This window comes from Manacus candei, unplaced genomic scaffold (genome assembly GCF_025592945.1).
Source record: "Manacus candei isolate 608988 ecotype Guabito, Panama unplaced genomic scaffold, ASM2559294v1 h1tg000010l, whole genome shotgun sequence".
Classification (NCBI taxonomy): domain Eukaryota; kingdom Metazoa; phylum Chordata; class Aves; order Passeriformes; family Pipridae; genus Manacus; species Manacus candei.
The window spans coordinates 1,269,160-1,292,626 of NW_026138058.1; the positions used below are offsets into that span (position 1 = coordinate 1,269,160).

At 41.2% G+C, this 23,467-nt stretch overlaps 1 protein-coding gene across 2 annotated transcripts in view; it reads right to left on the bottom strand.

Annotated features, from left to right (window-relative positions):
• PTCH1 (patched 1) overlaps window positions 1-23,467 on the bottom strand; it is a 69,996-nt gene that overhangs the window by 17,749 nt on the left and 28,780 nt on the right. For both annotated transcript variants that reach the window (XR_007902763.1, XM_051777320.1), the window contains exons 6-16: window positions 22,890-23,088; window positions 22,141-22,262; window positions 20,717-20,864; window positions 19,828-19,959; window positions 19,379-19,534; window positions 18,647-18,745; window positions 17,536-17,661; window positions 10,688-10,806; window positions 7,716-8,115; window positions 6,906-7,215; window positions 1,733-1,875 (exon numbers count right to left, since the gene is read on the bottom strand). Coding sequence is in view for 1 of the 2 variants with exons in the window: in XM_051777320.1 (XP_051633280.1) it covers window positions 1,733-1,875; window positions 6,906-7,215; window positions 7,716-8,115; window positions 10,688-10,806; window positions 17,536-17,661; window positions 18,647-18,745; window positions 19,379-19,534; window positions 19,828-19,959; window positions 20,717-20,864; window positions 22,141-22,262; window positions 22,890-23,088 (1,954 nt within the window). In the remaining variant the exon portion in view is untranslated. The remainder of the gene's footprint in view (window positions 1-1,732; window positions 1,876-6,905; window positions 7,216-7,715; window positions 8,116-10,687; window positions 10,807-17,535; window positions 17,662-18,646; window positions 18,746-19,378; window positions 19,535-19,827; window positions 19,960-20,716; window positions 20,865-22,140; window positions 22,263-22,889; window positions 23,089-23,467) is intronic.

Genomic DNA, 23,467 nt, shown 5'->3' on the forward strand with positions numbered 1-23,467 from the left:
AATTAGTACTCATGTAATATTTACAATAACCACTAAATCAGCAGATGGATCCAGAATAGACTAAATCAATTAAATCCAAATTCTGAAAGACTGCAGCCAAGAGTAAAAAACAACCAAGTTGAAGAAACATATTTAAAGACATGGAAAGAAAACCTGGCAAGAGTCCCTATACATGTCTGTGTGCAGTTAACCTCTGTTGTTAACACTGAAGGAAATGCCACCCAGTAAATGGAGGAGAGCTATAAAAATAAAACAACATCTGTATAAATTTTGCTAACACTTGCCTCCTATGACCTATGTATTCAGAAAATGCCCAGCATCATGAAAGCAGACGAGTGCCCTGTGTTATGTGGGTCACTGTGGGCAGATACATCTGTGGGGTAAACAGCAGTGGTACACTTCCAGGGTTCTGTTAGCCAAATCCTGCACAGCTAGAGCTCTGACAGAGGACTCTGTGGGTGAAAAGTATTACTGGTGGGTTTTGTTTTGTTTATTTAAAATTCTGGCTCAGCTCCAGTTCCAGGTCTTTTTAATGAAATGAAAAACAACAGTGACAGCAGTAAAAAAAAAAAAAAAAAAAAAAAAGTTGGATTCCAAGGATCTGGATTCAATTAGTCCACAGGATATGCAACAACTGTATGTCTTCAAGCTGTCTCTGGAACTGCACAGCACAGTGCTCAGCCCCTGTGGGTGCACCACACTTTTCTCCCTCCCAGGCACAGGAAATTATATCAGCAGCTGCAGTCCAGTTGCATTTGTTCCACAGCGTACCTGGTGCTCTCTGCTAAACAAAATCTCACTGAAGGTTTTCTCTTCAACTCACTTACTTGGCCTAACTCATAGCTGAGGCTTCATTCAGCCCTGACAGCATGCTGCTGTACAGCACTGTGCTTCACACACCATAGTGACTCTGAACAATGTGCACTGTAAATCTGTCACCTTTAATGCCAGGGACAAAAAAGGGACACAATAAGCAGAACTGCCAAGAAGCCCACTAGAAAGACTGTTTTTCTGCCTGAAAGCACAGTGAGCCACTGATGACTCTCAGAGAGGAGAAGTTATGTCATTGCAGAATTTCTCTTCAAGGTTTGAAATCTAATTTTAGTGTAAGGAGTCACACCCAATGTATTTCCACCTATCAATGGCTACCCCAAATGCAGTCATATGCTTTGGTAACCTCAGGCATATTTTATTTAGGCAGCTCTAACAACTGCCATTCTTAGTTCTCCAACAGTTTAGATGTATTTAGTGATGATGGTACAAGAATATGACATTGCACATCATGATTTCAGTCTCCTTCCTCTACCATTCATCAACACCATTTGTTAAATGTTTTGTTTTGCATAAATCAGTAGGAACAAACCAAATAATTGCAAAGTCTGGCCTAGGACTGGACTCCATCTACCTAGAGATGCAGAGAAGCATTTTTCTCAACAATTTCAATGGGAACTGAGTGTGTCTGACACAGGAGCAGCACTGACTGCACACCAACCAGTAACAATCAAGGGCTTGGCATTCCCCACATTGGTTTGGAACACTGTGCAACACAGGTCAGACTGCAGCTAAGAAGTGGCTTCAGCAAAGTCAGTGAGGCCATGCAAGTAAGCTGTAGCTCAGACATTCAGCTCCTTGAGCTGGAAAAAAGAAACTCAGGACAAGCTCTATGCACCTTCCCTCACTCCTGATGACTTGTGTATTGCTGTGTAAACCAGCATGGACTCTGATACACTACCTGGCTGATGTCAATGGGTTTTGCACGGTTGCCTGTTTGTACCAAGAGTTTGTAAGCCAAAACAGCATCATCAGATCCATTTTTATAGTTGTTGTAAGTGATCTTCCCAGTCTCCCAGTCACTGTCAAATGCATCCTGAAGTCCTGAAGAGTTAAGGGAGGCAAAGGGAACACAGAACAAGCAGGTAAGTAATCACTCTTACAAACAAATTTCAGAAGGAGAAAGGACAACGTCTTTTTCATAGCTGGATCAGGATGAAAATTATGCACCTGCTGCCTCCTACGTTTGGGGCTCCTCATTTATTGTCAGTGTGTGGGATGGTAAAAATACCAGTTCTGTGCCCCATATTTTGCCCAAAGAAAGGCAGGGGAAGGAAGAAAATGCAAGAGAGAAGTCCCAGAAGTCTTCCTATGCTGTGCAGACCAGCAAAGCTGAGCAAGCAAGCTGCAAATGCATTGTGCCATGTAAGCAGCTTCCCCTCAAGGCAAACTGGACATCTTCTCCAAGCACTCTGCTTGGAGAAGTGTATGGGAAAGAGTTAATCTTATCTAGAATAAAAATTGGTTTTCCTCATGAACCACAATTCCAGAATCATCACACTCAAAACATCATATGCATATTTGCAGTTATCACCTCTTTCATACACACTACTAAAAACAAAGCTGAAGTCTTGCCCTGACCTGGGTGGTGCCAGAACAGAAAAGGGCTCAGCTCAGCCCTCATCCAACTTGACCACCTTAAAACCAGAGGAGGCATTTAGACTGTTACCTAGAAGGGAAACACTCTCCTGACTCCCCTCTGCCTCACAAAAACTCTGGCTGAGTGCACTGAGCCACAGAGAAGGACACACACCGCTCTCATTAACTGCCTTGGGCTACTGCAGAGCACTGAGGCAATAGCTTCTATGCTATAACCAGAAATTCCACTACAAGGGGGGAAAAAAAACACACTCAAACTTTCAACTTCAAACAGCAACTCAGCTGCTCCTCAAGCACAGCATGAGCGAACACGATTTTGTCAATTTGTTCCATCTGTTCAACTTGTGCAGCTAATACAAGTCATGGGATCTGCTGCCAGCACATGTAAAGATCACAGCCAACACCTATTCACTCTCAACTGTTATTTTCCTCCTTGCCACCCTTCAATACCTCACAGCAGAAATTTGGATCAGGTTTAGCACAGGAAGCCACAGCCCAGCACAAGGAAGCTCTGAGCAGGCAGATGACAAACCGCATGTCCAGGGCAGGGAGAGCGGCGGTGCAGGAAATCACAGACCCACCTCGCAGCTGGGCTGGGGACCCCTAATGAGAACCATCACTGCAGCCTGGAGAGGTTACCTACAGCTGTACCCAGATAAGAGAGGGACAGAGTACCTGCTCCCATCCGCAAACCCACCCCTGCTTCCTCGCAAACCGCCCCCCGTGTTGTGTCACTGAATCGTGTCAAATCCTGTGAACCCACCAGGCTGAGAACCAAACAATGAGAGAGGCCTGCCAGAGCTCTGCCTGCAGCCCTGCAGCTCCAGCCCAGGAGGACAGTTTGCCACCAGGTTTTATGGCATCACCAGAGGACTTTGGGGTCCCCTCTGAAAAAAAGCGTTGTTTGATGGCACCCTTGGAGAGGGGAAACGTGCAAAAACACCAATCCATCTCTCCCGTGCCGTGTCAGCCTCTCAGAAAGCAGCCAGATAAGAGTATTTATGCTGTTACACCAGTCACATGAAAGACAACTTTGGGAAGTTAAGAGAAGGCTGTCAAAAAAGCACGTAGAAAAAAATGGAGACCACCTAAGAACAGCTTAACTTCCAGTAAAAATGGCTCCCTTCAGCAGGAGGAGCACATAAACTGCTGTGACAGAGTGTCAGGGCAGAGCTTTCAGACAAACATCCTGCCCCTGTCAGGGGGCTCCACAGACACACAGTAACAAATAAATCCATCCTCATGTGACAGGAGGTTCATGGTTGCAAAAGAGTCTGCAGAAAGAATATCCAGAAACTACTATCAGTTGTGCTTAATTTCTAAAGGATTTCAAACTGTCAATAATTAAAATTTCCCTTTACACTTTGAAATCAGTAGTAGAGTTGCTGCTTTCAAAGCAAACATGTTCATATCAATTATTTTAAAAGACATATAATCTTTCATAAATGAGATCAATGAAATGTTTCTGGGCATAAAGATAAAAGCATCTTGTTGACCTCTTTCTGTGGAAAAGTTATAAAAGTTGAAGGAATTTAAAAAATCTTATATATGTGAATTTTTCACATCAGCAGTCACTTTTGCTTAATGCTTCCGAAGTGACAACATCCAAAATTATGTGGGATGCAGGAATGGGGGTGAGGAAGGAATTCCTACTGACTCATGTGAACAGCTGCCACCATGAAACACCAGATAAGATTTCCCTTTGCAAAAACACGCCTAATTAGAAGGCAGCAGGGAATTCAAGCTACCTAATTTACATTCGGTCACTTACAAAAATAATGTTAACATTTACAGTTAAAGTGAGCGATTAGTGTTAGTTGCATTTTCAGTAACAGAAAATATGCTAACATAACAGGATACTAAAAAGCAAAAATACAAGGGGACCTCTGAAAAGAGAAATACATTAGGCAGAAAGCACTCCACTGCTATTAAATGAGGCAAAATGTGTGGCTGAGACCAAGGACACCTTCTTGATTAAAAAATGCTTTTGTTCACATGTTGCTTCCCTCGCTCTGCTGGACAAATGTGTTTGTGTCAGAAGGCCATCTTGAGCCATTAACCTCTAGCACTAAATTCACAGAGTCAAGATGGCAGGAATTAGCCACGCAGTTCAAAGCTGTCCCACCAGCATGCAAAAACATACCAGTAGAGCCGTTCCACCTCACTGAGGATCCTCCCTGAACCCAGCCTGAAACCGCACCTTGTTTGTAAATTCTATCTTCACCTTCCCTTCCCGTGACTCCCCTGGTACCAGCCACAGCAGGTATTATTCAGCCTATTATTGCCTGCACCTCATGGTAATTCTCCAGCTGTGGCAAGTGTGGTAGCTTCTAGTATAAGAGTTTAGCTCCCCCCTGTTACATCAATGCCCTGTACCACTTGAAAACGTAACTTCTTTCTACTGACACGTCTCAATATCCTCCTTTGCAGATTTTGGAATGCAGTATCACACTGTGTGCAGACAGCCTGCAATTTTATGAAGCAACAAGGTTGTATTAATTGTGTCCCTTTCAGGGAAGGAGGGTAGGAGGAGTAAGGATACAGACCTAAATGCTAAATAATAATAAAAATGATTAATTCTAGAACTGCGGGTAATCAATGGGCAAAGCAATGCACCATCCATCACAGGGCTGGCATGTCCACTTGGACCACAGCAAGCCATTGCTTCCTGGATTCTCCTTGGCCTTTCCTCCATAGCTTTTCAGCTCCATGCAGCCCAGCAGCACACTCAGGGGACCAGGAACACACACAGCTCCTCCAGCAGAAGAAAAGAAGAGGACAAGTAAGGACAGGTAGGCTCATGTGGACTGGAGTGCGAGAGGGAACTATGTGCTGAACCAGGCACAGAGTAGGAACAGCCCTAAGAGCAGAGCAGGTCTGGGAAGGTTTCTGTGAGCACAGAGAGAGCCTGCACACAGCCCTGAGCAGCTGAGTGTGGAGGGGACAGGGAGGCACCCGAGTTGGAAGTGGTCTGGGAAAGCACATGGTGCACCTGAGAGAGGGGTACTGGGAATGCCAGCGCTCCTGGGAGCAGCCCCAAGTGGGCCAGCCTCCAGACTTCCCTGGGAGCAGCCTGCCAGGGAGCTCATCCAAGGGCACCTCTTCCCGACTTTATCGCTGGCAGACTGTACTGAGGCTGAGCACTAGTAAAGCTTCCTGAACACAATCTCAGATTTCCACCTCCTTCACGGGAAGGGGGGGGGAAGTGAAAGACGGGACACACCAGACACATTTTTTTCCTACTGTTTTGGAACAGCAACAAAAAACACCCACAAAAGAAACAAACAGCAGAGGTTTAAGAGAATCTGGAAAAGTATGTAGAAAGATGATTGCTTAGAAATCTAGAAAGTATAATAAGGTTCCAACCCAGTAAAACATCTAAGCTATGCTGAACTTTCTTCCTGCCAGTAATGCCTTCCCTTACAGCTCAACATGCTTATGTGAGCAAAATATTTTAAATCAAGCTTCCCGTAAGTAGACTGTAATAAATTGATCCAAAATATTTAAAAACCATTAAAAAACCCCAAAGCCGAGAGCCAAAATACTGCTTTGCATTATTTATCAATGCATTAAACACACAGAAAACTTACTTGTTTTGTATAGATCTACCACTAAGATGCATCTGCTTTCCTAATGTTGCCCGACTTATTTTCAGAAGAAATAAAATACCTCAGTTACTGACAGTTACCTACATATTCTGTAAGAATCACTGGCTGCACTGGTCACCTGTACACACTTAAGGTTAAAATTTACAGCCTTACTAGGTCAGGAAAATCTATTTTTCTGTAAGCAAAAGCTTCCTGAAGATTCTCCCAACAGAAAGACAGAGGTAAGAGAGAAGTACTCCTTGGCAGGATATGTTAGCTGTTAAATTTCCTAAGATGTAACAGTTCTATTTATTTTAAATACAAAACTCTTCAGCACAGAAAAAGCACCCTGACAGAAACAGTAAGGATGCTTGACTGGAAATCTAGAACATCCAGTAAGTTTCCAATCCAATAAAACACATAAGCCACACTGAATTGTCTTCATGCCAGCAGTCCCAGACGAAGCCAACAGCATCACTCAAGAGCTGAAAGTGAAGCCTGTGTAAGAATACATCACTGGACTGGGACTTTCCATTTACTGTTCTGAAAACACTCAGCAAAACATTTATTTACCCAAGACAGTGAGCCATATCTGGCCATTAATTATAATGGCCAAATGCAGAACCCCTCATTAGCTGCTTAGAAATTATTGGCATGGATATAACCACTTAAAGCTTCAAAACTGTCTTACTAGGGAGTAAACATAAATTCTTTGTGTTTAAGTGACCTGCTGGAGGAACAGCAAGGCCCCATGTGATTTTGGAGCAGCACTCAGGCATCCCCCCCCAGCCTTCAGCTGTGTGACCCCACCCGAAGAAGGCAGCAACACCAGGGTGAGCAACACTTACTTCTGCCCAGCTAAGAAAAGTTTGTGTAACACTCCCTTACCTTGCAGCCAGTCTCGAAAGTAGTGCAACCACATTTTGGGGAGCTGCCTGTCCTCTTCCAACAAAACATATGTCACGTTGCTGAAACTTCTGTGAAGTTCATAAAGTAAGTGCTGGACATTTGGATAGTCTGCTTTCTGTGTCACAATATACATGTTGTAGAATGAGAAGTACTTGAATTGTGCAGCAATAAAGTCATATTCCCGTGTCTCCCGTGGTACAATGTCTGTGAGATCTAGTCCATCTCTCACCCGGGTAGTTCCATAAAGGCTGAGCCCAAGTAAACCCAGAAAAAGAAAAATAACCACAATCTGCAACAGAAAATGGAAATGGTTTTTGGTTTAGGTTTCTAAAGCAACTAACAATTCATACTGTCACACTACAAAGCCAGGTTCAAAATTAACATCCATCAGTCTACTTTCAAGCTTTTCTTTCTTCCGTCCTTTTTTTTTCCTTACACATATATACTACAAGACTAAGCTGATTTGAGCTTCATTGAAGGGGCTCTGAATCACGGATGAGAAATTTATATTGCAGTAAAGTTTAAAAGCGGCTTTAACTTCCCTATTCACAAGCTTACGTTACTAAAAGACACCAAAACCCTCACTCATACCTACATTCTAAAAGTATACATTCTAAAAGTATGTCTCTACAGCACTTGCAAGATAAAACTTTTAAAGTAAAAAATCAGCTGTAAAATTATTAAGAACTGTTATTCCACAAGAATTGTATTTATTCCTTATATTTAATACTACTGCCAGAAGACAATGTTTGGAAAACGGGTGAATAGTTCCCTAAAAACAAAATCTACCTTAGCTTTTGGTTTCAGGAGGAAGGGAGCATAATGCTTCTCTGCAAAGGACGAGAGTGTCCACTTGGTACAGGGCGGCTCCAGACAATGCACGCCGGAGTCTGGGAATTGGGAGAGCAAATCCCTCGTCGAGCTGGTGCTCTCTGGGCTCTGGTAGCTCAGGTTGTCCTGTGTCACTGTCACGGGCTGCACGGATATCTCAGAGCGGGGCTCTGCTGTGGTGTAGAACACCTGCGTGTGGGGGTCGTACTCGGTGCGCAGCTGCACTGTGGACTGCATCGTGATCTGGGTCTCGTGGGCAAAGCTGTGGCTGCTGTAGGGGGGTGGGGGGCTGTAGCAAGCGCTGTCACTCTCCGCATACACCTGGGGCTCAATCTGGATCACCCTGGTGACACACGGGCTGCAAGAGAAGAGAAAAACATCTGATTGCATTTCGACGAGTCTTTATTTCAGTCACAGTAGACTGGATAACACGCCTTCACCTGAGACTGCTTCTACTGCTATTGGATGGTGTTTACAGAGCCATAGTGCTGTCTACTCTCTCATATGGATCTGAATCCTGGGTCATCTACAGCCACCACCTGCCACTCCTGGAACGCTTCCATCAACGCTGCCTCCGAACAATCCTAAACATCCCCTGGTCAGATGATGTGACCAATCCATCTGTTCTAGAACAGGCAGCAGTCACAAGCATTGAGGCCATGTTGCTGAGAACACAGCTGCACTGGGCAGGGCACGTCTCCAGGATGAAGGACCAACCACCCCCTCCCTAAGATCCTGCTTTATGGTGAACTTGCCACCAGCTGCTGCAAGAGAGGAGCCCCAAAGAGGAGATACAAGGACTGCCTGAAACAACATCTCAGCCTTGGCCATATTGATCATCATAACTGGTCTGCTCTGGCCTCCAATCGGGAGGTCTGGAGACACCCCATCTCTAACGCTGCTGATGCCTTTGAGAACGCAGCAGGATCACCCTTGAGGAGAAAAGACAACGCAGAAAGAATCGTGTCTTGCAGAATTTCCCACCTAAGGAGTCTTTCTGCTGTGCCTTTTGCAACCGGACGTGTCTGTCTCGTATTGGCCTTTTCAGCCACCAGCGTGTTTGTAACTAATGTGGGCAGAGCCCTTCCCAAATCTTCCTTCACGAAGCCTGGACATGATGTAATGCTCAGATGTTAATTTCATTCTGCACCTTCAGGAGACACCTCTCAGACATGGTTCACAGTGTGTAGGCCTTTGAGAATATGTGCACATTTCTTGTGCTCTGGAAAGAAGCAAACAGCATCTGTCTGAAGACACTGACATCTACACACCCCACTCCATTAATTACACATGCTATTCATTAATTACGCATGCTAATCAGGTCACTACCCAGGCAGCTGCACACAGTCTGAAAGCACAGTGAGTTTGCACCTATGTACCCATGCTGAGAATTAGGATATTTGCACCAAGAGGTAAAAACATGACATACTTAGATCTTCTGTTTAGAACTACTGAAGTGTTAAATAATATTCAGGCTTTCTGGATAAGATCTCAGACTTCCAGGAGGCAGGCTGAAACCACTCGCCATACACTGACTGAATCTTTTATAATTCAAGAAAATATTAAAATCACAGGCATAATTGAAGTATTCGCTTTATTTTAGTCTATGCAAGACCCTAACAGGTACCTAGTTTATATTAAAAAAAAACCCAATTATCAGAGACAAACCTCTTCCTGCACATCAGAAATGATAAATGGATAATAGGAAACAGTATCAAGTATTTTTCACCAAGTGGACAAATCCCACAAAAACAAGAGGAATTCAGAATGCTGCCTACCTAAACAAAGCAGGCTCTCACTAACTGCATTTCTTCATGTGCAAATGGGCTGAATTCTGATACACATTTGATGCAACTTTAGATGAGGGAATAAATGGCAGGTCTAACTGCCCTGTATTTCTGAGAATCAGGGCTCCAAGACTCTAATACATCAGGTAATCTGCTGAAACTATGACTGAATCAGAAACAGAAAGTAGGAGTCCTGGGGGATCAACTCCCTATTCTACTCACTCACTCAGAAGCAAATTTAGTAAAGTGCTTTCTTCCTTTGATAGTGAAATATCAAACTGTCAGCTCCCAGATGCATGTAAAAGGCTAAGAGGACACATGGTGGATTCTCCACATCGTGGTTATGGACAGTAAGAGTACACGTGTAGAAATGTAGCTGATCCTCTTCATCAGAGTCAAAAGCAAAATCTAAGGCATAAAAGATGTTTAATTTCTAAGCAGTGGCTTCACTGATGACAGCGGGATCCTCCTAGCCCCACTGTAGGCTCAGAGCTGGCTCTGCATCAGGCAAGAGTACATTTATACACTCTTCAGAATGGCAGTATTACTATTCTAAATTAATATTGCAGCTGTAACTTTATCAAGCATTATCTTGTAATAGTATTGATCATTCCTTATAGTTCTATGAAAAACTCAGCTAAGGGGAAGTCACTTTACAGTTTATTTATTTGGGTTTAAAGGAATAAAACTGTAAAAATTAGCACATAATGATTTACTGTAAGTGAGGCTTCTCTGTGTCCTGAGTTATGTACAGCTTTCCAAGACTGCCCAGTACTGGCACTGGACACCTTGCAGTACCTCATAACATTCTAAAAATACTTGAAGATATTCCTAAATCATGGAGCTTTTATCCGCTTTCAAAGAGTTGTTCTCCAACAGTCAAAATGAACACATGTACGAATGAAGGGAAAAGTGCAGGGGGAAGGAGAAGTGGGGGAAGAGAGGTAAAGGGAGACATGTATTTTACCTTTTCCCCTCAGGCAGGCAAAAACCAAGGTAGCAAAGGTAAGTCAGTCACTAGCAAAGAAATCATAAAAACGTAATGACCCCACTCCAGTGAAGAACTTCCACTCCTGAGGAGGAACTGAAGCCCTGACCGGTGACCACAAAACAGACACACATCAACCTGCTGCTCATTCTCACCTCGTGAAACAGCAGAATATGTCCAGTCTCCTGTCCTCCCGACGATAGAGATCCATGCTCAGGATAGCAGGGAAAATCAACAGGACCATGGCAAAGTTGAACACCACGACAACTGCTGCCTGGAGACAACCACAGGAGAAATGATGTTGCTAAACTTCATGTCAGGCCATCAGCTTTACAAAGCATAAAGATTCCTTTAAATTTTTGTCCATTCACTGATCTACCACTTCAAGCTTTTCCCTGAGCAAACTGGGTGATGTATTTTTGCATTCCCATTTCATTATGGAACGTCTATCATAGTTAATTAATTAATTTTAATAGTAAACTTCGTATTATTTTAATACATCTGTGCCTGGATATTTGCTGATAATTTTTACAGTGGAAAACCAGAGTCTGTTGACTCTGTAATCACATCTTTACATGAAATTCTAACATATTTAGAGTCTCAAAATAAAATAAGACGGAAGCAAAAGCAAAACTGGCATTAGAACTGAAATTCTCATATTTAAGGGATCTGAAGTAATTTAAGCATGACAATAACAGCAAAGGATGTTACTAAAGCAGAAATGTAAGTTCAAGTAAATTTTAATGAAATGGATCTATTTAGTAAGATACTATGCACTTGCTGTACTTAAAAGTCTAGCCAAAAAAGAGCAACATTTTGAGTTTATCGGGGATTCTTTTTAAAGGAAAATCAAAATTAAACCAACACCACATAATAAATCTATGTATTAATATGCTCGTGTTTAACAGAGCTTGATTTATGAGCCAGTCTACCAAAATGACTCTTAAATTGGAACAAGAATACTTGGTTTAATTTGTAAAGCGAGTATCACATAATGAAAAAAACAACCTCCCCGCCCACCCCCTTTCAAACCATACTTCAAACCCTTTCCCACACAGAGATTCCCAGAGAATTTCCATGAACATATGTGGTGCAGCATCTATCATTATTATTGATAGCATTTATTTGTAATGCAGAATTGTTAGGAGCACTGGCCATCACAAAGGGAAAGCCTGGCACAGATGGAACTGGAAGATAGTTATAAGAGTAGGAGAAACACTGGGAAAAAAAATGGCTGAGCCATCAACCAGTGGGAAAAACCTTGAAAGCCCTGTATTTTATCCATTAGATAAGCAGCAACCATCTCAGCAGTAGCCCAGTTTCATGTTAAGGTAGTCTATAAAGAAACTATCAAGTGTCTCCACCTGCAACTTCTGAAGTAATAACTGCTTAGGCTAAAATGGTCATAGAAAAGAACACAAGTGGGGCTACAAAAATGACCTGATATAAATGTGACCTCTTTTTTCCCCAAAGAGATGAATGGCTTCTTTTGATCTTGAAAAATCAGCCCTCAAAAGTGGCAGTACAAAAGATGTGATATCCAAAATCCATGTTTTAAAATTTTTGACTTATGTGACAATTAAATGACATAAATTGCTTAAATTTATCTGTGAAAAATCAAGATAATAACACACTGAATTATTTTTACAGTTTTGAAGCTGTCACAGTATAATAAAAGACTTAGATACTGTTTTTACTGATCTGAAAATGGCAGAATCAACTAATTATGTAAATATTTTCTAGTAAATTCAATCATAAATATATTCTATATGAAAGTGAGGTTTACTGGTATTTCTTGTTTCTTGTCTCCAGCCTGCTTGAAGTAAGATTTTAGAGTCCTGCTGCTTGTCTGTAGACAGCTATTAAAACAGAATTTACCTGGTACTTAAAGCCGAATTAGTATTTAGCCATCTTTGTGAGAAAAGATCAAATGACTATTTAATGATTTATAAATATTCACAGAGAAAGGTATGTAAGGTCATAGCCAAGACTTTAAAATTAAGTGATTTGCTTTTGATCCTCTCTAGAATTAATTCAATCTGTCAGAAAAACAAATGGCTGCTGTTGCAAGAAAGGTGTTTGTTGGACCTAGTTCATGCAACTGCTGCTAAACCAAAAAAAGGTTGAATCATCCATATAACATGAATAATTAGTTGTGCCTAACCAAGATCTTGTATCAAGGATCAGCTACGATTTATTGAGATTTGGAAAAAACAGCTGAGGTCTGACTCAACAGTTCTTACTCCTCTCAGCACGGTTGAAAAACTAACAGAAGTCCTCTGTTTCTGCTCCATAAACTGCAAATACTCCATGCCATATCAGTTCCCTTTGTAGACACTAAGATCCTTGAATCTCCAATGTTACTAAATCTGAAAACTAATACTTAAGTGTGTGTGGCTGAGATGCCATTAAAGTTAGTTATACTGACATTTGATTTTTTTAAGAAGTATCAAAACTAACCCAATAACACACAGTAAATCTGCCTACTTACATGGAATCTCTTTTTAGAACAACTAGATTTTCCATTGTGCCATCCCAGTGCTGATGTCCTAACTGCCCTCCGGCAAGGATAATATTTCAAACCAATCGCTGTTCTGATTTGTACTTGGATTCCCAGAGCTAAACACCACACTGCCTGTGTGCTGAACACTCTCTTTCTCTTGCCCACCTCTGCTGCATTACAGGGATGTAACAGTCTTCAGTTTTCACAATTAAATACAGAAAACTTTGTTCTTTTATGAATTCTAATCTCTTGTCCCATCAAAGAACACCCTGTGACTTGATAAGGAGAGGGAAGGAAGCATTGCTGAGGAGTGACTCAGTCCCCGACCTGACCTGGTGCATCTGTCACTGCTCAGACACTGGTGGGTGGCAGTAGCCGGGAAATGCAATCATGGCAACAGCCACAGCCTGGAAAAGCAACAACAAACGGTGGCAGCAGAGCTTCCAGAGCACAGGCAGCACGCAGGCTGAAAGCACCTTTAGGATTTCTGGGGACAGGGCATCTTCTCTCACCTCTTCAGAGACCAGCGGTTAAACGAGAGAGGAAAGGGCCCCAAACCTTTTACTTGAGAAACCAGCAAAGGTAAAACAGTCCTAGAAGGGATAAAATGAAGCCTACTCAAGGGTGTAAAATGAAGGCATTCAGTGAAATTAGATCAGAGAGCAGTAAAAAAAATCCCATTAATCAGAAAAAAATATGTTGGTCACTTCCTGAGAAACACGCTACGGTTTTCGCATCTTTTCATAATGCACAGCCTAAAAATATTATTGCTGCTGCAACTGCTAACAGAGACTGAAGAATGGCAGTCTGTGCTGGAAGCAGAGAGGGAGCAGGGAGCCAGGCTGGTAGGTATGTGCTGGGGCCCTGCTGAAGGTATGTGCTGCTATGTGCCATTCCTGGCAGCCCACCCAAGGAGAGCGGGTGTGCTGCATAGCCAGAGGTGATGAACGGAGGAGGAGGGCTGTCAGGGGAACTTCCACCCTACTGCTCTCTATCTGCAACTCCTTCCTGACAGGGTACAGACCCGGATCCTCGCCCCTCCCTGCCCTCTCTTCCCTTAGGCTTTAATTTTGCTTGTTAAATTCTCATGTCAGGGGCAGGAAAGGTAAATGATGTGGGTAAAAGGCAGGGGACAAACCAGAGTAAGATAATCGAATGAGCTTAAAAACACACATTCTTTCTCTCCATAAACCCACCACCACCACCTGGTAATGCACTTCTACATTTAGGAAAAAAACCTGTCACTCTTATGGTGAGGGAAAAAGTTACTGCTAAGACTTACTGGGAGAAGTTCCACCCTGCTCATTAGTGGATCCACACCACTCTTCTGCTGCTAGAGGAGGAAGCTTCTGGTGTAACCAAGAAGAGGTGGATGAATTTTTGTACCTTATCTGTATGACAGTGTCTGACTAGTCTGTCTTAGAAAAGAATACAGCCCAGTCCAGTTACACTCTGCCTTGCCTTCCTTCATTTATACTCAAACAAAGGGCTATGTTTAAGGCATCCCTACTGCAAACTTCAAAACTTTCAGTGGATTTCTCTGATAATCTCTTCCTCCACCACAATTTTAAGAAATGAAACACATCTGAAAACTCAGACCCAGTCCTTCAACGTCCTGAGTACTCTTATAGGTGATTCTTGTTATCGAGTATTTGGGTCATATTCAGTAATCTCAAAGCCCTAAAACTGCTTGACTAAGGAGCTAATAAAATCAACAAATGAAAAAAAAAAAGGAGAAATTAAAACAGTGAAAGAGCTGAAATAGTCCTTACCTGTGTAATTTAGTTAACTTTAAAATAATCTCACTTTTAAAAGGACTGAATTCCATTTTTTAGATCTTGGAAAGAGCTAACCCGAGCAAACTCTTAAGACAACATCAGACTTGCAGTGTTTGAGTTCCATAAAGTAAATGAACAACTCAGAGGTATCAATGAACTACTTTAGCTGGCAGAAGAGGACAGAATTGAGACAGGACAAAGCACTGAAATGCAAAACGCGAGTTTCAAACTAGAAGCTGGGCTTGCAGATGCAGGAAACCATTTATTCTCCCTCAGCAGACAGGTTATTTTACCAATACTGGGCCTCCAAAGTTACAGAAACTTTGACAATTACCTGCAATGTCTTAAGAAAAGTGAATGAAAAGCAAAACAATGTCAAGAGTAACCCTCTTTTTTAAGCCCACGTCTTAAAAATTCACTATCTAGATGAGAAGATGGCAGAATCTGTGAAAAGTATATGCAGTACTTCATTGCTTTTTAAGTTTTGCTAGGGAACTATCAAAGATGGCAAGGACTTCTTGTTTAAACAAGACTGAGGGAGAGGGAGGAAGGAGACTGCAAATAAAGAAATCCGTATATGAGTACAGACCATCCACCAAAGCTGCCATGGTTCTCCAGTTCTGAGTACTGTGATTAAAGTATCACCTGATTTTGATTTTACCTGGTGAAGCTGGGCAAAGCAAGTAATAGATGTTCCTTTCTAAGAACAAAGGATTTCATTTTAGTGGTTGTTAACTTATGTGTGTGTCAGTCGTACACGTTACTCTGGCATCAATAAAAAAAAATCATTACAGGTCTCCCCCACTGTTCTTCTTTTCATTCCTCTATACATATAAGGGGTCACTATGTGAAAGCAAACACAAATTACCACGTGAGAAAAGACTGAGCAATTCAAACACTAATTTCTGGACACCCATTTGGGTTCCTACACATAAATTCCATATTAATCACTGCCTTCAAAAGACTTTGATCATAATGTTTTTATCCTGAATAATATCAACACGTTCATACAGTAATATGTTAAAATCTCACTGGAAACATTTTTTTTTTATCATTTTGCTATGCATACTTTATTTTTAAACTTTCAGTCACTCAGTCTACAGCACAGCAGTAGGCAAAAAGCAATGACTCCAGGAAAGGTGTATTTAACTTATACTGATAACAGCAACAACTACAGCTGTTATCTCCATGTATGTTCCAAAGGCAACCTGTCATGTTCTGATATGAAGAGTGAGAACAGAAAAAACCTGAGCAAAATCTAATCAGGTAAGAATTCACTCTGGTGACAGCTCAGCAGTGTGATTACAATAAAATGGCCCATCTCTGCTGAATATCTCTTATGAGATGCATTTAGGCTGAGGTAACTTCTGTAAAGCACAGGCACTACAAGTTTGATGACCTCCAATGGTAGGTTTAGATTAGACATTAGGAAGAAGGGTTTTTTTACGTTAGGGCAGTAAAACACTGGAAGAGGTTGCCCAGAGAAGTTTAGTTGAAGATGTCCCAGCCCATGGGGCTGGGGGAGGTGAGGGTTGGACTAGATGACCTTTAAAAAGTCTGTTCCAACTCAAACTATTCTGTGATTCTATAAAGTAAAACAATTCATTATCATATGATCTGTATGAAGAGACATCTAGGTTTTGGCAAATCAGCAGAGCTAAACACTGCTAACCATTTGAGACTAAATATCTAGTTTTAGTTGCCACAGATATCCTCTAAATGATACACAAAACCAGCGAGGCCTTTACTTTATTATTCACTCCCCAGTTGCCTACTGAGAAGGAAATGCAAACAAATTATTACTGCTTATTTGTAACATAACTGCAATCACAAACAATTTACCATTTTACAGCTTAAAACAGGCATACTTAAATCTCTGAAAACAGCAATAACTGCCACATGCATTAAGAAAAATGGAAGCCTTGCTTCCTCTCAGTAGCCATGGGCTCAATGAGAATGAGAAACGACTGGAGAACCAAGCTACAGCAGAAGAAAAATAACTGTTGGAAAAGTACAGTTTGCCTGCTCTACAGTGCTATAAACTGCTTGTGTCAGGGAGAAACTCCCAAAGCTTCCTTCAAAGAATCCTCACTTTTAGAAAAGATCTTACTCCAACATCCTTAATATTTGACATGCCTGAAGGTATATAATCTCAAACAAATACAAGAAGACAGAGAAAGGAAGAGCAAGTGATACAGGGTTCAGCACATAAAATTCATGTTTTCTCTCTATGCAGTTGGAACATAAAATTCTTGTAGTTTTCTCCAAGTTTGCTAAAATTACACTGGGAGGAAGGCAGTAAAAATTGCTGCAGTAATAATTAATATGCCACATGCATATTTGCTGCTGTCATGGCACTGTGGTTGTAGCTTTTAAGAGCAGCAAATTGGACAAACATGAATGAAAGGATTAAATTACTACTGAGGAATGTTACAGTACACACCACACTACAGTTTACTCCTCTTGACTTTAGAACCCAAATACTTTTGGAGACTTTCTCTGCTTAGTTGCATACATCTTGGCTTTTGTGAGAGACTCCACGCATGAGAAAAGAGAGCAGCAGAATCAAGGGCAGGCAGCAGTTGTTATGACCCAGATCTGTGGTAAACTACAATAATGCCCTGGTTCAGTGAACTGCAGCAGCACCCAAACCAGACTTTATCACTAACATGTATCATCACTGGACTGCCACCAGAGCTAACAAAACAGGATATAAACTTACTTGAAGTGAAAACGCTCGTAAAGCAGGAATAGGGATTAAGGCAGCCATAAAGAAGGCAGTAACATTGCTGATAGATGTAAGGGCTACACTGGCTCCTGTTCGCTTCAAACATTCACCTGTTCTGTCCTGCAAAACAAAACACAGGTCTTAAAAGTCAAGTGAACAAGGTGATATACTGCAAATGAAGGGGTCATCCTACAGATGTAACACAGCAGCAGTGAAAAATGATTACACTCAAATTCTGAATACGAGTTTGCAATTGAGAGTATGTGAGAATAAACTATACACTAAGTATACTGTTCAGGAGAAACAGAGATGACACGTGAAGTGCATCTGGGTAGAAAACATTACCAGAGTTGATTCTAGCTTCAGATCACAAAACTAAATGGGTACTGACATTGTATCAAAATACATCTGTAATTAAGCAGGATGTAATTTTTACCAGTGGAATCACTTGGCGTTCTCACTTTTCAGACAAAATAAGCATGTATTAACAGCACAGAGGTGTAACAGCTACACATCTTGAAAAGGTATGTAACAAACAAAAAGAACAACCCGAAGCCCAGGGACCACACACAAAAAACCACAGAGAAATCAGGATAAATACATGACCCTTTCCCAACTAACAGGCTATTATGAAGCACACAGAGGTTACAGTATAGTGAGGCTGCAGTGTCTGCATGCCCAACCAGCTGGAAAGAAATGGAAGACATTGCTTGTACAAAACAGAATCAGCAAATATACATAAGTTTTAATTGGGTTGTACTTCGGATATGAAACTTTGGACTGAGACTAAAAAGACTTTACTTTTAAGGGATCATAAAAGTGATGACACCTTAGATTTCCTTTTAGAAGTCATGGTCAATTATAACCATCAGAAAATGAAACTAAGAGAAAAATATACAAAATAATTTGTGAATGTGAGCATTCCAAAACACTCCAGGGCCACATGTATTGTTATAATTTCCTATTTTGACAAAAATAAGAATTTCTAGACCGTAGGAAAAGCTACTGAGGGAAAAACCCTTTACTGATTAATTTTGTATATGGTTATCTTTTCCTAGATGAAGCCTTTTATTTTATCTTCCCCAAATCCCCATTTTGTCATTACCTCGAACGGAATTCTCTTATTCTGTCCTGTTTCACTAAATGCATGTGCCAGAAGGAAAACATCATCTACACCAACTCCAAGAGCAAGAAAAGGCAAAACCTTGAGTGAGAAACAAAACAAAACAAAAACCAAGAAGATTTTTTATCATCTGCCACGCAGTTCTCCATTAAGTGGCTTATTACAACAACTTTTGCATTACACTGCACGCAAACACAAGGGTAAAATGAAAATCAAAAAGATGCAATACAGGTATTAACCTTTTTTCTGGAATATTGCTGAGGAACTTAAACTTTTGTACCATTTACAGGTACAAAATCTCGCCAAAAGTAGTTCAAGTTTTGTTCAGTCAAAAAATACCTGATAACACTTTGAGTTATATTCAAAATATTTTCAGAATTTGAACATCTTGATATATTCAGATGTAAAAACAAATCTGCAGCTCCTTACATACAAGTGGATGCCTCCACTGGTATTGGGACACAGAAAAAAAAAAAAAATCAAACAACCCAGAACCTATACAGACTACATAATACTGTTTTTTTTTCTTTAACGTCACTTGGCAGCATGATCATTTAATTCATCACAGCACAGGCCACGAGATAGGAAAAAGATACAAGCAAAAATGTACAGTCAAAATATTTTTTCAGCTTTTTTCCCCCTCAAAGATTCAGTTGTGTTCATTTATTAGCAGTGCGCCTGTAATTCAACAGCAGACTTGTGTCTTCTAAATACCTGAGTTGTGGCAGCATTAAAGGAAATTCCAATCAATGAGCACAGGCCCAATCCTGCAGCCACTGAGAGTGCAACCAAGAGGACTCCTGCCAGCCCCACAGCACCCTGAGACTTGGCACAGTCCCACCGCAGCATCGTCAAACAGGCATAGGCAAGCTGAGGAGAGGAGCAGGGAGGGGAGTTTGGAGGAAAAACCCAAAATATTAGAATGGATCTTTCTCTAACAGCTCTCTCCCCACCCAACATACAGATGCTTACACGCATTTTTAATCAGAACAGAACGCAGAGGTTACCAAGTGGAACAGGTGATATGCCTGAGGGAAAGTTTACAAACTAGTTTTTATTTTAAATATATGTATAATGTTCTAGACTATTCTCTGGTAACAATAAAGCAGATTTTTAAGCCCTGCTCTACTACCAAAGAAAATGAAATAAATTTATTTTATTACCATTAGTAAGTAGCCACTAGCTACTCTGATAGCACTGACATCAGAAAATGACTTCAGGATGTCATCCAGGGTGGTTGTAGTAAAGGAAAGCACCTTCTGGGTAGAGTTTTGTGCAACACTTTGATGAACAACCTACGAAAACAAAAATAAAACTCGGTGTGACTGAAGAAAATGTTTTCTTTTAGTCTCTTAGTCAAAAGAAACCATTAGCATCTGCTTCAGCACACACTGAAATCACCTCCTTTTGCCTTGATGCCCCAGTGAAAGCCCACACCCCAGGCAGAGACTACCCCTGGTGCTACACAAGTGTGCCCTGTGAGACCAGAATCTGCACCCTTCAGGAAAGGCTCCTGCATTCCCAGCCCATCAGAAACATTCCCCTTGAATCCCTTCCTTCCCACAGCCCCACCATGCAACACCAGCTCTGCCTTTACCCCAGGCCAGCAGTGTCCCTGCCCTCCCTGCCTGGCCATTGCAGAGGTCAGCAGGGCATTGTCACACAGCCTCCCCACCTGGGCTGCTGCTCAAAGAGCTGCCCAGGGCTGGGTAATGTTTTCCAGACACCTTTAGAATAACCATGCCAACCAAAAGCTTTTAAACTCCAGCCAGCTCTTCGGTTTCTCCTCAGCTCCAACAAAGCCAAAAATGTCCCAAACAGCAAAGAGCAAAACCTTCATGGCTTCTCATACGGGAACAACCAAGCAGCTTCTGATGGGAAAAAAAACCCCAGAAACAATAAAACCCCAAAAGAACCCTTAATAATAGGGGGGCAATGGTTTGGTTCTGGTTTAAGCATCTTCCTTCAAGAAATACTGTAAAAGATGTGACAGAAGGCAGAGGATCTTAGTAGAACTTTATAGTATGGTATTTAGGTTATCTTCAAATTTACCTCAACATACATCCTCTGCCAGGCTTCCAGAATTGCTGCTGCCTTATCCTCATTCCAGTTGATATGGGAAACATATTCATACCCCTTGAAGTGCTCATACATTTGCTTAGGAGTCATTAACTGAAACATGGTTTGCAAAGCCTGGGCACTGTAACATAGAGAGAAAATACAGGAGAATGAGGTATAAAATGAGCATTTTCAGGAAAATATTTTCATAGCATGAAGTCCCAAATGCAACCCTAACAGGAGTTTGCACGAGTTCTTGATTTCATAGGGCACATGCCTGTACCAAAATTGAACAGAATATAATTATTCTATCGTGTCTCTGGTGCAGCTGTACTGCTCTATGCAAGTATTGAGGCTAAATCTGGTTTCACTGAAATTAATGTGAGTTTTGCCACTGTTTTCGACAGGTTCGGTTTCAGGAACAAAGAATGGAACCCTACAAATCAGAACCCTAAAAATTATAAAGATTATGACTGATAAGACACATTACTGTGAGGATACCACCAGAACAGTTATTTCTATGAGATCTTGGAAATGCTGTTGGCAAAATGTCATTTGATGACCTTAGTCCTTTTCATCCCTTGGAGAGAAATGTCAGACTAAACTCTTCATGCCTGACAAGCTGCGTGGAGAACACAAGGGCAACAACTATCCACCCTGACTTTCCACAGTATGCAACTGTATGCAACCATTTTAGAAGCTTAAGGAACTACTTTATTTTTCACTAAAACCACACTATTTGGCTACTTATAGAAAAACAAACCAGTGTTTAGAGTGAATGTTAAAAAGGTCAAAATTCATACTAAAAGTTCTCTGGAAGAATTATGCTTCATTTAGCTTAGTATGGCCTACATTTTTCAGAACAGTTCAAATTCACCGGTTTCTTCCCCCACTGAAGTCCGGTGTGTCACGTCCTCATTTAGAAGTTTAAAACAAAAGGGTTTGTTTCACCACCCAAAGTTGTATTTACAATACAGGAACATAAAAATAGACTTTTCTCTATATTTATTCCAAATGAATTCATTGGAGATCTTGGAATTCTGAGAGAAGTCAAATGAGTGAGCACACTGCTCAAACTATTTTTTTTCCCTTTTTCCTTGAAGGTGTTCAGTGCTGTAAAAACCATTCAATGCTTTATAAATACATTCTAAACAACAAAGTTGCCAGTAAGAAGCCTTCTTCCTGAGAGACATACACTATCACTCTGAGGTTAGAAGTAGGAAGCAAAGATGCTGCCTTAAATTTAAACAACTTCCTAAGCACTCTTTTAAATTCTGTTCTCTTTAGAGGGTCACATCCCTCTTTAAGTGAGATTTGTAATACACATGAAGGGCAGCAGACTTTGCATGATCCTCCCACTGTGCCCCAAAAAACAAACTCTTAACAAACTAAAACTTCTTCTTTAAACATTTTTTTACCTGACAAGTTTACCAGAGCTGTTCTTGATTGTACCACCTATAATCAGTTCCTCCTGCCAATGCATGTATTTTCTTGACAGTCCATAGCATCCACCACTCAAAACAAGGGCTACATCAAGAGGCTAGAAAAAGTTATAAGGAAGCAATTAATTGGTTTCATAATTTTAGACAAACTCATACCTTAAGTCAGCACCCAGTGAATGAGAATAATGGATATTAAAGGCAATCTAGGCAGTCTACTAGAAGAAATGCATTCAAGAAATCAAGTTGAACAAACCACCCAGATACTCGTGGAGCAAATGGCAATTTCTGCAAGGCCCAATGTGACTGATAAAGGGATATATTATAGATTTGAGGCCCAAATTTGTCAGGAAAGTAAGCAGGACTGGCTGCCCTGGAGGACAGGCCTGGCTGCGTGGTGAGCAGGGGCAGCTGTGTTCCAGCATGGCCATTGTCTGCCTGAGGCACCAGGTTTGCTGAATGCCACATCTCCACAGCCAGAGGAGAGCTGACAACTGTACTTTAAATACTCAGCATTAAGCACTGCATCACAGAACAAGGAAAAGTCCACCACTGAGAGCTAACAGCACCTAACGGGCACAGAAAAATCACATCACTCAAGAATAAGAACTATATATTGCTTGGAAGAAAATGGTACTTTTTTTCTATTCTGCCTGACCTTCCCCCCCACCCCTCCCCACCCCCCAGCCCTCCCTTGAAAAGACATGCACAGGGACAAGCAAACTTACTTTGGTGGAATTTTTATTGGGAGCTGTGATTGGGCAATCGGGATCAGCAGGATTCAGGCAGGGTCGATCCATATAACCATGACCAACCTCCGCTTTATTCAGCATTTCTTCCCAGCTCTCCACTTGGTAGTTTATTTTCTTTAACTCTTCCAAGAATTCTAAGGGGTCAAAGTTGATCCACTGCAAAGGAGGCTTCCCTCTGCAAGAGCAACCAGGAGAAAAAGACACATAGAAAAAAGACAAAAGAAGTACTGAAATAAGCATACTTTTAAAATTCATATTTGAACAAATAACTAACTTATGTTATGCTAAAAGTTAAAAGTTTTCTAGTAAGGCTGTTTCATAAAATGTAAAGCATGTTTTAATTAGATTTGCTTATGTAGTTTTCTTGCAGCCCAGTCGTAATTTTAACAAAAATACTCAGTTCTTACAAAGTTATCATATAAAACAGAATATTCACAGGTTAAAAATATTTCCATTTACAAACAAAGCAAAACAAATCATCAACCACCTAAATAATAAAAAAAAGCAGCCAACTGCTGCTTCAAAGAATTAAGGGGGAGGGGAGAGGGACAGAA